The sequence below is a fragment of the Sclerotinia sclerotiorum genome, genomic scaffold (assembly GCF_000146945.2).
Source record: "Sclerotinia sclerotiorum 1980 UF-70 scaffold_4 genomic scaffold, whole genome shotgun sequence".
NCBI classification, from domain to species: domain Eukaryota; kingdom Fungi; phylum Ascomycota; class Leotiomycetes; order Helotiales; family Sclerotiniaceae; genus Sclerotinia; species Sclerotinia sclerotiorum.
The window spans coordinates 1,998,455-2,012,151 of NW_001820832.1; the positions used below are offsets into that span (position 1 = coordinate 1,998,455).

Genomic DNA, 13,697 nt, shown 5'->3' on the forward strand with positions numbered 1-13,697 from the left:
CTATTTCTTTATTGATAACTCTTTTCTTAAACATCATTAGAAAAGTTATTTAAGCGAGTTTTATCATCTTAAAGATGGTAAAAAATCGAACATCATCCATCATCCAAACATCCCCTACCCCGCAATATCTCCGCCACCCTCTTCCATCCCTCCTCAACAACCCCCCCAGCCCTCTCCCTCTCCCTCTCCCCCTCTACCTCACCACCACCCTCGCCCCTACCCACCTCAAAAAAATCCCCCCAAAGCCTCAACCCCCACATTCCCCCCACTAAAAACCACCCCAACATCCCACCCCATCTCCCCCCCCTCCCTCTCCACCACCCCCCTAAACCCCTCATCAAACAAAACCGTCGCAAGCCCCACACACGCACTTGGTTCCACCACCACCTTCATCCTCTCAAAAACCAAACGCATCGCCATCCGAATCTGTTCTTCCGACACACTATACATATCCCGCACAAGTCTCCTCTCATAAATAACATCCCAAGGGAGTTTTCCCACGGGAGTACGAAGTCCATCGGCGATCGTGAGCGATTTCACACTCTCGATTCTTTTGCCCTGACGAAATCCACGTTTTCCATCGTCTGCGCCTTGGAATTCTGGTTCTGCGCCAAATACGGAGATTCCGGTGTCTTGGCATGAAAGAGCTACGCCGGATAAAATACCCCCGCCACCACAAGGGGTAATAATGGCATTTAAACCCGCTGCTTGCCTTCCTCTCCTAAGGTACCCCCAATGACACCCCTCTCAAATTGTAATTTCCGTACCTGTTCCTGCAATTCTAAACCCATAGTTCCTTGACCTGCAATAATATCTGGATGATCGTATGGCGGGACGAGTTTCGCGCCTGTTTCTTTGATCACTTCTTCGACCATTGCTTCTCGCTCTACGGATGTTGAACCACTGAAACGTACTTGTGCGCCGTAACCTTTTGTAGCTGCTATTTTTGAGGGGGTGGAAATTGTAGGCATGACGATGTGGGCTGGGATTTTGAGTTCGCGGGCTGCGAGTGCGAGGGCTTGTGCATGGTTTCCTTTTGTCAAAATCGTGTTAGTGTTTGATCTTCACATTGTGTAGGTGTGCGGGTGCGGGGGGAAGTATGAATGATGGGTCTCTCCCCTCCCCAAAACTCGAATAGCTTAACAAGCCAAAAAGAAAAGGTATTAGAAAACAAACCACTACTATGCGTAACCACCCCCTTCTCTCTCCACCCTCCATCCCCATACCCAGCATCCACCCCACCTTCCGCCTCCTCCAACCTCTTCAACGCATGAAAAGCACCGCGAACTTTAAACGCGCCTACTCTCTGCAAATTCTCACATTTAAACCATAACCTTATTTTTGGTTTCGCAGGTTCCTTTCCCTCCCACTCTGTCCCCTTTAACGCCTCTAAGCTCTGCGGCGTACTAGCTATCTCATCAATCGTCCTATTTGTAAGAACCGGGGTGAAATGTATATGCGGCTTAATGAGTTTATGAGCTTCCAAAACCGACTGGTGTGAAAGAGGAAGACGGGTATTGGGATCTGCCATTGTGACTGCTGTTCGAGTCGAAGTGGAGATATGATTGGAATGTTGGAACAAAATGTGAGTCAAGCAAGGGATTGCTAATAATATAACTTGATATGGTGGGGGCGGGGCAGTGATTCATATAAAATAATGAAATCCCGGTTCGGGGTAATCGAGGCCGATGCCGGCGCAAAACTGAAGTATAATCAAAGCAAAACACATGTATAGTCAATCAGATAAAATAATTGGGAATATAATTTTCTGAATTTGATGGCAAAAAACTTTTAGCAATTCGAGATACCGTTGATAATAAGAAACGGAAATTCATGAGTATGATACAATTCGCCCAAATTCAGAAATGATAACTCCAGCCGTAAATTTTTCATTAACTCTCAACTTAGTTGTTTTCAGGACGGAGAGAGCTAATTGCAGAAGTTAGTAAATGTGCGTATGTAGTAATGATGAATAGGACAAACTTACCGAACAGCCTTTCCTGCTCTCCAGATCTCCAAATCACGGATCTCCTTCATCTCAGCCTCATACTTCTCACGGTAATCCTTTTGGGAGTTGAACTCAAGCGATCTTTGTGTCTCCTTTCCGGTCTTTACGGAATCATACAAGTCGTTGAAGACTGGCTTCAAAGCATCCTTGAACTTTCCGGACCAATCGATAGCACCACGACGGGCAGTGGTAGAGCATGCCTCGTACATCCAGTCCATACCATTAGCACCAATCAATGGGTACAAAGATTGGGTAGCCTCCTCAACAGTCTCGTTGAAAGCTTCACTTGGGCTGTGACCTTGCTCACGGAGAACCTCGTATTGTGCGAGGAACATACCGTGGATACCACCCATCAAGCAACCACGCTCACCGTACAAGTCGGAGTAAACCTCCTTCTCGAAGGTGGTCTCGTAAAGGTATCCAGATCCAACACCAACACCGAGAGCAATAGCCTTCTCTTGTGCCTTTCCGGTAACATCTTGGAAAACGGCGATGGAAGAGTTGATACCACGACCCTCACGGAAGAGAGTTCGGACGGTACGTCCAGATCCCTTTGGTGCAACGAGGATAACATCAACATCAGTTGGGACATCGACCTTGGTTTGGTCCTTGAAGACTGGAGAGAAACCGTGGGAGAAGTAAAGAGTCTGCAGAAGTCAGTTTTGAACTTGAAATATTACATGTTTCCATACCTTTCCCTTGGTGATCTGGGGCTTAAGAGCTGGCCAAGTCTCACTTTGAGCAGCATCAGAAAGCAAGTTCATGATGATGGTACCCTTTGAGATAGCCTCATCAACCTCGAAAAGGTTCTTTCCTGGAACCCAGCCATCTTGTTGAGCATCCTTCCATGATTGACCGTTCTTTCGTACACCAACCACAACGTTGAGACCGTTATCGCGCATGTTCAAAGACTGAGCATGACCTTGGGAACCGTAACCAATGATGGCCATTGTGTCATTCTTAAAGTATTCCTAGAAGATAGATATTAGCATAATTTGAATTTAAATAGTGATAAGATATAAATCATACCTGGAGTCTCTCAACTGGCCAGTCGGCTCTCTCTATCATAATTGTTAGTTTCCACGTCACCCGAATTGAAATTTTAATCCATACCGTAAACCTTCTCCTTTGTGCCAGCAAAGTCAATGGTCTTTACACCTCTGACTTGTTGAGATGCGCCAACAACAGCACGAGCAGCAGAAGGTCTAGCTGAGGCATTGATGGCAGATACGAAAGTTCTGCGTGCTGGTGCAGTCAATTGACGTGCAGCTGGTCTAGCGACTCTGGAAAATGTACGGGCAGCCATTTTGAAAGAAGAAGTGAGTGGAGTTTCAAGAAAAGAAAAGAAGAACAAAGGGGTATTTTGAGGTTTAAATCAAAAAGTTGTAGATGTGACTCTTCGTCTTTTTGTTGTGGGCAGCAATAGCCTGGGAAATTTTCTGCCCGGTTCCGGAGGTGCATCTGACAGGGGTATTCTCCAGTATCGCAGCTTTTAGTGGATTAACCTGGACGGAAAGTCTTGGCAAGCCAACAGAGCGGGTTGTATTTCAACATCGGTGTCGATTAGTAAATGTCATCTTAATTTCGTAAATACAATATTGAATATCCTAGGTGTTTATATATATACCCAAATCAGATTCAATGAAGATTTACTATCATCTAAACCTACAAAAATTCTAGATATCCAATGTATCTATTGACATCTCCCACTCGAATATTAAACAAAGATCAATACACATATATTCTAGAACCACACTATGAAATGCCATCCATATAAAGACTCACAAAAGTAAATCTATGCGAAAGGCTATGGATGGTGGAAATTTGGCCACATCACAGCCTCACCCCTCCGGTAATGTACCGGCCGCGGACGAGGCCGTGAAATAGCGTGTAAACAACGTGAATTAGTGACAACTAGAAACTTGCCTCAGCTTGCCTAGTACACCGATACCTAGGTATCTAGGTATATAACGTTAAGAAAGTTGTGGAGATACAAAAGTTAAAGGTACTAAATAGAAAGTTTCCAATTACAAATATTACTTCTTCAGAATGACTCCCTCCAGAAATCGGAGAATGCACAATACTGCTTGTATAGGAGTTGACATCAGATGGCGCCGGAAATGACGCTTTGCTACCCTCGAGGAACCACTGCCTGTAAGGGTTTCCTGCCTTTGCTCGAAACTGAAAAGATCTCTTATTGTTTGTATTTATATTGTATTTACCCAGGTTGACTGCTTCCATCTCCCTCTGGCCCAGACACATCGCGTTCCTTCTACAGCATGCGATACAACACTAATATCAGCAGTAAAAGGTCTGCATGAAAAGCCCTTGATCTCCAAATAAAACAACGCCCATTATGCTCCCGTCCTCATGCTGTGACTTTACATATCGTGCCGTGATGTTAAAAGTGTTGTATCTATCCGGACCATATAACCTTTTCCTCACATCGTAGTATTGTAGCATATGTCCGTTCCATATACCCTCTCCTATCAAACCTTCAACACTCGATCGAAAGTGTCGTTCTTGACCGATCCTCCTCCCATAGCTGATCTCACATTCCGCTTGAATCCTTCTCGGTTTGATCTCAAATCTTCTGCAGCTTCCTTATTTAGGGGATCCGACGCGTTTGGTTCGAGGAAAAGGAACTATTTATCTATGATTAACATATAGTCCTTCGCAAAGTGTTTGTTATATATATCTAGAATAAATAATCCTCATTTAAGCACCATACCTGCAACCCAATAACAATCGCCTGCAAATTCAACACGGGCTTCCAGTCCTCTCTTAGAATATTCAAACAAATTTTGCCTTCCACATCGATATTCGGATGGTAAATCTTCTGTTCACAGTTGACCTTTGGAGGTTCATGCGGGAATGTCTCGGGAACCGCGAATTTAAATTTAAAGATTCCGCCCTTGTACATGCCCTCATCGGGTTCGATGTATAAAAAGAAGTTGAGAATATCGTCTTCATCGGGAAAATCGGTGCGCATAGTAGAGGGTAGCGACATTTCTGCGATATCTGGCAAAACGCAAAGAGCGATGTTAGCTAACATACATGCATGCCCCGTCCCATCTCATCAAATCCCCTCTATTTTTAAAGACTCAAACATTTCTGATCATACCTTTTTGTAACCGGAGCTGTGCGGCCGTGACTTTCTTCTTCTTGATGCCCGCAGCAGCATCGGCATTTGCCTCTTGCTGCTGTTTTTGTTTCTGCGCGTTACATTAGCATATTGAAACTGCAGTACATATTTTCCAGATTCTCAGTTCGTCATACCATCGACCATATTTTTAACATCTTAACAACTAATTAATCGTATGCTAGAGCGTCGAGAGTGCACGATGCTGGAGTTTGGGAGACGGGAAGTATAATGTAGATAATGGGGTACGATATCGAAGTTGAGTCAAAGATACGCAAGCGAAATGTCTGTCTTGTGTCGAACTTAGAAGAACCTGAGGGAGTGAATAGCTTTAGATTTTCGTATATTTTCGTATTAAAATAATAATAGTACGGGATATTATGACATGTCAAATCTATATTGCTCTGTACGGCTATTCCTGTAGGAATTCCTGGTGCCTTTACCGAAACATATGAAACGGCTGGCGGGGTCCGGCTTCTTATCAAAAGCATCACGCGAGGCAAATCGTTCTGCGCCACATTTGAAAAACGTATTCAGATCTCCTCGAAAATTTGTCATTGGGCCTGGTTTGCATATTGGTCTTGCATGAAACATAACGTGTAACTCAAAAATACGAGTGAAAGTTATTCGTCCATAAGGGTATTCAATAGTATTAAATGGAAACGCCTACTCAAACATGCAATATAGAGACCATCCTAAGCAGAAAAAAAAATTCTAGAAGCCCCCATATGTGCAAGTATAAACGCAAAATGGTCGCTTGCTGCAGATTCACTCGCCGTGTCTTTTCCAATGATAGGTGCTCACGCCTCCATACAAAGCGCCCATCCTCCAAATTCCGTTCTTCCTTACCCGTCCCCAATTCATGATAAAAAACCGTGTATCACTCAGAACCTTTTGGTGGTATGAGTAGACATTTTGATTCCTGGGAGTATGTATGGTTGAAGTCTCGTCTAACGTCTCATAAAGCAGCACATGATTCCAGATTTGAACAAGAAGTAAGAACATCCAAGGAATCGAATAAGTGCCAAGAAAGCTGTCGAGTAAAGGAGAACCTCGAAAAACTTGGCAGTTCTTACTGAAGCAGTATCCTGAAGATAATGTTAGCATGAAATTTGAAATACATAGATAAAATAACTCACTCCGAAACCAAAGCCGTCAACACTGTCACTCGTGATGGCAACAGCCAATAAAGCATTCGAAAAGACCCATGAGATCAAAAGCTTCGTTCTGAAAGATTTGTAAGAATCCTCCAAAGTCTTGCTCTCATCTTCGACTACAGGAACAAATGGACTAAGAGCACGCTTGACTGTCGCCTCAAATTGACTGTCAATATCCTCTTGTGGTCTGTCGATTTCTTCAATAACTGCCGCTTTACCATCAACTTTCGTAGTTTTCGCGGATGGCAGAGCTTCTGCCTTGTCAGATCCTTTGGTACCCCAAGAAACATCATGCCAATTACTGAAAGCGTACACCATGAGAATGTTGATGTAAGACGACATGAGCAAGAGGTATGGTCCGAAGGAATGGAACATGTGCCATGGATCCATGTACATGAAGGATGCAACAAAGTACAATCCAAATGTTGCAGCCAAAGCGAGAATAATGATACCAGCTCCAGAACTCGAGCTATTCCCAAAGAAACTCTCGAAGAAATCTTTTGTGTTACTAGTGTCAATACTATCTCCTGACGAGAAAGCACGAACGACCAGATACATGGATAAGACAAGGACATAAAGGTTAATAACACCGAAAACTACAAAGGATACGAGATAGGTGACTTTGGATCCCTTAGGTCTGTTACCAAGCGCTAGAATAAATTGAACGAGCAGGAATCCCAGGTAGAGGTACTTCAAGATTGTGTTGATGATTGGGGTAGCAGTATCACCGAAAGGCCAGCCATGGTGAAGTGCAGTTGTGTCCGAAGCGGGAGTAGGAGTACCGACAAGATCCATGATAACAGTAGTTGTGAGCCAGAAAGAAGACAACATGAACCAACTAAGGAAGTTGGAGAAGACGTTGTATAAGAATTGAATGTGCAAGAAGAACATGCGGACAAGGTTGTGACCACTCTTATACCTATGAAAACGTTAGTTAATGACCCTAAGGTAGACAACAAGTTGACTTACATTCTGCCGAAATGCATGATGGAATACATTCCTGCCGCAAAAGAACCGTTAAGCCATCTTCTACGTTGACCAATAAATTCAGCAGCTCCTTCGGGTACATCAGTCTCTCCTTTAGCTGCTTTGATATAGGTCAAATGCCATTTGCTACCGGCCTTAGCTACAAGTTCGAAACAGAGAATTCTGTCCTCGGCCAAGAACATGTTCTTTTTGAAAATGTTCATTCCCTCGATACCCTTCTTTCCAAGAATCTTAGACAAAGTGTGATCTCCGTGGAAGTACTGCTCAAGGGGTCGTCCCATGATAGCTCGGAATCGATATGCTGAGAAAGCTCCCGGTAACACACTGACATATCCAAAAGAACTTTCTAACGGCTTATCAAGAATATTACTGATCTTGTACTCGAAGTTCTGACCTGCAACAAGGGGATTGAGAAGCTTTTTTCCGCCCTTGCCCAACATTGCGTGAATCTCACCACAAGCACCTCCAAGATCTTTGTCGTTGTAGAAACCTTCCCACAACGATAACAAGGACTTGGGACCTGGCTTGGTACCAGCATCGAGAAGAATACAGACTTCAGGATTGAGAAGGCGACCAAATGCATTGAACAACCATCTATGAGAATTGATCTTTTTCGTGTTCTTTGCTTTCAAGCAAAACATCATTTGCACTGGCGGGAGACAGTTGGCATCACCTTCGGTTGGGCGGATAAGTTGCTGACTGGCAGTAACTGAAAGTTGAGTTGTGTATTCAAAAACATGAGCAACAGTCTCCTTTCCATCAACATCCTTCTTCATGACACCATCTTGGTAGATACCAATTGTGGCAAGAACATCAAGCGTATCTTTGTCGCAAGGGTCGATACCATCGAAGACGAGGCAGACGACGATCTTTTGCCATGCTGGTCCACCGACATTCCAGAAATCAGATTTTTTGAGATTGACGATATCGCGGATGTTTTGCATAACACCGTGAAGGGTACGGGCGGTCAACTGCTTGTCTTCGTTATAGTAAGTGACGGCGATGAGCAACTCAGTATGACGATTGTACATTGCAGGTCTTAGATTGTAACCGTTCTTCAGTGTAAACTCGTCAGGATCGCAAGTTGCAGCGGTATAACGCATATGTGTGAATTCTTCGCTGCCACCCTCTAAGTCATTTCGGTATTTTTGCTGGATAGCATTTTTGATGGCACTGGGTACTGGATGGTCGACGCTCAAGACGCTTCCCTGTACAAGCTTGACCTTTCTTGTAGCGTAACGTTTGAGTCCACCAGCTTGAGGAGCTTGTCGTTGTCTCCATGCCTCCGTGGAAGAAGTCTCGGCTCGGGACAATGGTGAATTAGTTCGTGGGTATGGGTTATCTTCTAATTGCTCATTGTATGTGTGGGAGGAACTATAATCGCTGCTGTATGGCTGTGGGTCGTTCGCATACGTTTCCGTAAGACTGTAGGCGGAAACAGGTCTAACAGGAGGAGTATTCGCCCGCAGACCTCCCTGAGCGTGCGAATCGTAAGGACTATTGAATGGGCCGCCATGTCCACCAGAATCGAGTAAAGGTAAAGCTCCTTCCTCTTCATCTTGAGGATGATGATACTGTAACAGAGACGGTTAGAAAAGGCTATTTCGCAATCTGCAAAGTCGGGAAATTAAAAAACTTACACTACCCCCGGGTGGAAGATCTTGGAGCTTATGCTCATCATAGCCTCCGTTGCCAGAGTAAGCCATGTTTGTGGAAATAATCAAGAACTCTTTATGAAGTGATCAAAACTATTAAACTTTCGAATTTGTAGAGATAAAATCTTTGTGATTTTATCGATAGAAAGTTGATGGATGAGGAATGTATCGAAAGAAAATTGTTGGTTGTTCAAGATTCTGATTCTGAGCTATATTCTTTGTAGGGCGGTGGGATTCAGGGACGGTCAGATAAGTTGAAATCGCCCTCGCCTTGGCAGCCCAAATCAAAGAGTGAATGAGGTTCAACTCGAAATTGCGTGTGATTGATTCACAAGCAAATCAAGAATAAAAGAATAAAAAGTGCTTAGTTTTGAAGAGGGAAAAAAAGAGAATGATGGAGGAATCTTTCAAGATATGAAGATATGAAGATGTGATGAAAGGTAATAGAAAAGTAACCCTGTTTCACTTTTCAGAAGAAGGGCAATAAAAAAAAGGAGGGATGGATGGATTCCTTATTTTAGTTTGTTGTCTCGTCCCCGCTATTTTCAACCCTTCAATATTTGGATTTTGGTATTCAGAACCTGGAAGATCAATCTTTACCGATAAATTGGAAAAGAATAGAGAAATTGAGACGAAGAGAAGATTGGATTCACGATAAAAATAAAAATAAAGTCTGTGAATTGTTCATATTGGGTATTGGAGTGGTTGTATATTGTATCAATTTGTGCGAATGAATATTTTGCTGTGCCTCACTTCAAAGTATCACCTACTATTAGTCCTACTCGTTATTGGTTCGAATGGTAAATTCGTATGCATGAATATATTGCTGCGGTCTCTTTTGCTATCATTCAATATTCATTATCTCTGTAAGCTCATATCTGTCGCATACATACCTACTGAAGGTATCAAGAGGCCACTATGGATCTTGTCGAAACTCTGTTGGTCTCTCCCAAGGTTCCCTTTGTCGCTCACAATTCCCTACAGCAGAAACACTTCATCACGGTCCATATGATGTGTGTTGTTAGATACATCGAAAGTCGCGTCTACTAAGACTAGATAACCTACACAATACAGGCCTAACTCCTTGTATACGAATCTTATATCTTATAGTCGGGTAATCATTTGACAACTCGACAGATCATTGGTTATTATTGCCTTTATGTTTCAGCTCTTACATTATATATAGCTCACCTGCCTGTGAAACGATGAATCAACCATATCACAAGCGTCGTGCAACATCGTATAATGTAAACAACTTTTCTGGTAGGGAAGGCTGGCGATCGTTCACACACCAAAAGTCTTGCTGCTTAACTTCACGACGCGTTGTTCTTCCAACAATCAATCACCGCTATTTATCTGCCATCCAAACAAACAAGTCGTTGGCAGCGTCTGACAAAGTTCAGCGCCACGGTTACGGCCACAAGCCGAAGGTTTGTTCTATCTATTAATAGAGTCCACGCTATCCTACAAGGGGCTAATGCAATGGGGTAAAAATATCGTGTGGACCAAGGAAAGTTCCTGAAATTATGATCTTGTGGACATGAATCTCTAAGAAGAAAAAGAAGGATATGAATACTCGTAGGCTTCTCTAGCTCCTCTCCACCGCGCCCCACTTCCGACCATCATCAACCAAGTACGGAGGAGGACCCTTTAATAAGTCACGCTCTCCAATTTTATCATTATAAGTTGCCTTATAGAAGCAGCAAATCAGTAAATTACTGATCCTCGATCAGTAAATCTCTTCTTTTTGAGATTGTAGCTTGTTCAATCCATAAAACGAGATTTTAGTATACAACGAGATTTAGTATAAATAACTTCCATATTAGTTTGAATAGTTAATGATTAAATTATAATTCTTCAATATACTTTTCAATTTCAGAAATTTAAATATATTTTCCCTCTTTATGTTACGAGGTTTGCCGTCTAGACCACGTGGAAGTGCTCTAGGCTCTCGAAGTGGTTTATGTTACGTCGGACTTCACATTACTGAACATCACGTGCTTAGAATCATGTGATATGAGGATCCCAGTGGGCTCAGCAGTCCCAGTAGCACTGGGACAACTGGGAGCACTGGGACGCATGCCACAAAGGTCTATATAATCAAGATGGATTTCCTTTGTATAGAGCTTCGTGCTCAAGATCAATCATTTAGTATACTCTACTACTAGTTACGAATTGCATATCATCATTGTCATTACTTAAGTCCTGTAACGATACTGTACTGGAGACAGCGGCTGCCTGAGGTTCGTCAGTTGGTAGTTATGGGTTAAGGCTCTATCACTGGTATTCACTTGGAAGTGAAGTCGTTACTAGATCAAGTAGAATGTAGGTAAACTAATTGATAACTAAGTTGAGCACGAAGCTCCTAAACTATGAAACTACTCTGACTATATAATGAACGATAAAGGGAGCCCCTAGGAGCTTTGAGGGCTCCTAGGGCTCCTTATCACGTGATTTTTGATGGTGCGTGCGCATACGATCTTCAGGTGACCAAGATCACATACTAATTCGATGAAATCTGATCGTGTTTGCACAAGGCCTAAGCTCTCCTAATTAATCAGTTTGCTACCATCGTAACACCATCAATCCTAATGGTGAATCATGACAACTATGTCATCTGGTTCTCAGCTGATCGTTCACAGGATATTTCATCAAATTATAATATATTCCATAAAGTTATGACGATTCATTGAAGGACCTAGATTGGAGGTCTGAGGTGTAGCAGCGGGGCAGGGCGGGGCCCAAGATGGAAGGGTGGTTCGCTGTACTCGCACTCACTTACTCAGTGCATGGTATCTGAAAGTTGACAACAGCTTCATCCCATGTGTACTGACTGATTTCTATCTCATTCATGATGGCTCATCCTTAGATATAAAGTCCAAACATCTCCAAAGAGCGGACGCGGGGGTAGGACTAAAGAGCTACTCAACGGGAACTAAATTCAGGGGGAAGCATGGCCTGGGTATATGACGCAGGCTTTTCTTCCGTTTAAGTCGACTGAATATTCTGCTGTTGATCGATATACTGCAGATTACTGGAGTATGTGAATGTTCTTATTATTTGATCAGGAAACCTTTTTGTCTTCTACATCTTGGGAAATTCCTCAAAATGACAGACTGATTGCTGTTGTTCTTAGCTCTTCAACTTTTCGCTATGAGTCTGTTGGTAAGATTACTTTTGCCGAAGCACACTCCTAATTTCTGAAACATCTACTAGTTGCTTCAAATTCCAAAGGATATAGTCATCATTCCAATTCCACACAAATTCATAGAATTTGCCGAAGTTTCAACATATGAATGAGTGACTCCATGATGCATCTACCTAATCTATTCATTCGAGACTTATATTGCGTCTGTGGTGTTTCGTTCACCCACACAAACCTCAAAATTTGTTATGTTTGATGTTCCAGAGCTATGGATCCACAATACCAGGACGTAGGCTTGCGAGTGGTTAAATTCCACATAATCTGCCAACTGATATGGATTTTCACTGATCAAATGCCATTTCAATATAATATACTTGTCGCTACAACGTATCAGAACAGTACACAAGCACCTATTCAGTATTATCAGACCGAAGGGTAGGTACATTTCGATCGTCATTGATCATACATAATTGATGCGATACAATGCGGCGAAACGGTAAAAGCAATCGACTCTACGGACTAGGCCTAGATGGGTGGATGTTAGATGGCGCAGCAGTCATGGATTATGAATGAGAAATGAGAATGTTAGCATTGCTCATTGCTCAATCCAATAAGCGAAGGAGAGGTGAGATGTGCTCTTTTCTTCAAAACCAATGCAATAAGTGTTCCAAATAGATGATGTAGATGAGAAAATTATGAAATTGAATCAATATCAAGTCTTATAAGGTCTTCTATTTGCCAATTTGGAAGGTCTTTGCATAAAATACTGGAGATTAGTTGTTCCCACTTAACTGTGAGAACTCCCGCGTACCTTACCTAGGTGTGTAGGTACGTACTATACGGAGTAAGCACAGGACATTCGACGTGATCCACACAACCCCACCGAGCCAATTGAACAACCAATTATTGTCCAGCAACTCTCTACCAAAAGTAAATTAGGTCCAATTTATTTCGCTATTCTCGCCCCCAACAGCCCAATCCACAGAATTTGTTTGTTTGCTTCCACCCATTCCTAACCAATTCCTAACCATTACTTGCTACCTACCTACCTAGGTAATGAAAGATTGATCTCCATCAATTCAACCCTTCTCATCTAAACCACCACTCATCACTCATTCATCGCAAATGATCATCACGACTACCAGTACGACCGTCCAATTCCTCTTGTCGTCGGTCTAGATTCCAAGTCGTCCATGTAAATGTAGTCGTTATCGACCATATTTTCGACCGCTGTAACAAGAGTTCGCTCAACCAACACTCGTTTACCTTACCTTCGACCTTCATATCGCGACGTATCTTATCTCGTCTTTCTCCTTCAGTGCCGACGACAACGTAGTGAATCCGATCATTCCATCTTACCTTTTACGATTTTTTATTATATCTCTTTTATAACCTATACCCACTTCGATTTTTTTTTTTTAAACAATCACGTTCCTAGAGCCGGTTCTCCTCTGTTGTCCTTAACTACCAACTACCGACAGGTCAAGCCTTCAATCACCAACAATACTCATCTACATCTACCTCATTTTACATCAACTAAACCTGACCGGATCAGTCTCAATCATTTTGACACAACATAATAAATCACAATAGACCGAGTGAA

General features: G+C 42.7%; 4 protein-coding genes across 4 annotated transcripts; all 4 read right to left on the reverse strand.

The window, feature by feature from the left end:
• Window positions 1-92: 92 nt before the first annotated feature.
• On the reverse strand, window positions 93-1,531 carry SS1G_03854 (hypothetical protein; the record flags this gene model as incomplete). The annotated part of the gene is made up of 4 exons (XM_001595715.1): window positions 93-325; window positions 372-647; window positions 731-1,033; window positions 1,177-1,531. The coding sequence occupies 4 exons, from the start codon at window positions 1,529-1,531 to the stop codon at window positions 93-95; spliced, it is 1,167 nt and encodes a 388-aa protein (XP_001595765.1).
• Window positions 1,532-1,904: 373 nt separating this feature from the next.
• Window positions 1,905-3,314, reverse strand: SS1G_03855 (ketol-acid reductoisomerase, mitochondrial precursor; the record flags this gene model as incomplete). The annotated part of the gene is made up of 5 exons (XM_001595716.1): window positions 1,905-1,929; window positions 1,988-2,655; window positions 2,701-2,979; window positions 3,038-3,069; window positions 3,122-3,314. 5 exons carry the CDS (start codon window positions 3,312-3,314, stop codon window positions 1,905-1,907), a joined length of 1,197 nt encoding a protein of 398 aa, XP_001595766.1.
• Window positions 3,315-4,226: 912 nt separating this feature from the next.
• On the reverse strand, window positions 4,227-5,308 carry SS1G_03856 (hypothetical protein; the record flags this gene model as incomplete). The annotated part of the gene is made up of 5 exons (XM_001595717.1): window positions 4,227-4,280; window positions 4,504-4,653; window positions 4,740-5,029; window positions 5,133-5,211; window positions 5,288-5,308. The coding sequence occupies 5 exons, from the start codon at window positions 5,306-5,308 to the stop codon at window positions 4,227-4,229; spliced, it is 594 nt and encodes a 197-aa protein (XP_001595767.1).
• A 792-nt stretch (window positions 5,309-6,100) lies between these two features.
• On the reverse strand, window positions 6,101-9,000 carry SS1G_03857 (chitin synthase 2; the record flags this gene model as incomplete). Its single annotated transcript, XM_001595718.1, has 4 exons — window positions 6,101-6,238; window positions 6,290-7,226; window positions 7,277-8,868; window positions 8,935-9,000. The coding sequence occupies 4 exons, from the start codon at window positions 8,998-9,000 to the stop codon at window positions 6,101-6,103; spliced, it is 2,733 nt and encodes a 910-aa protein (XP_001595768.1).
• Between the last annotated feature and the right edge of the window lie 4,697 nt (window positions 9,001-13,697).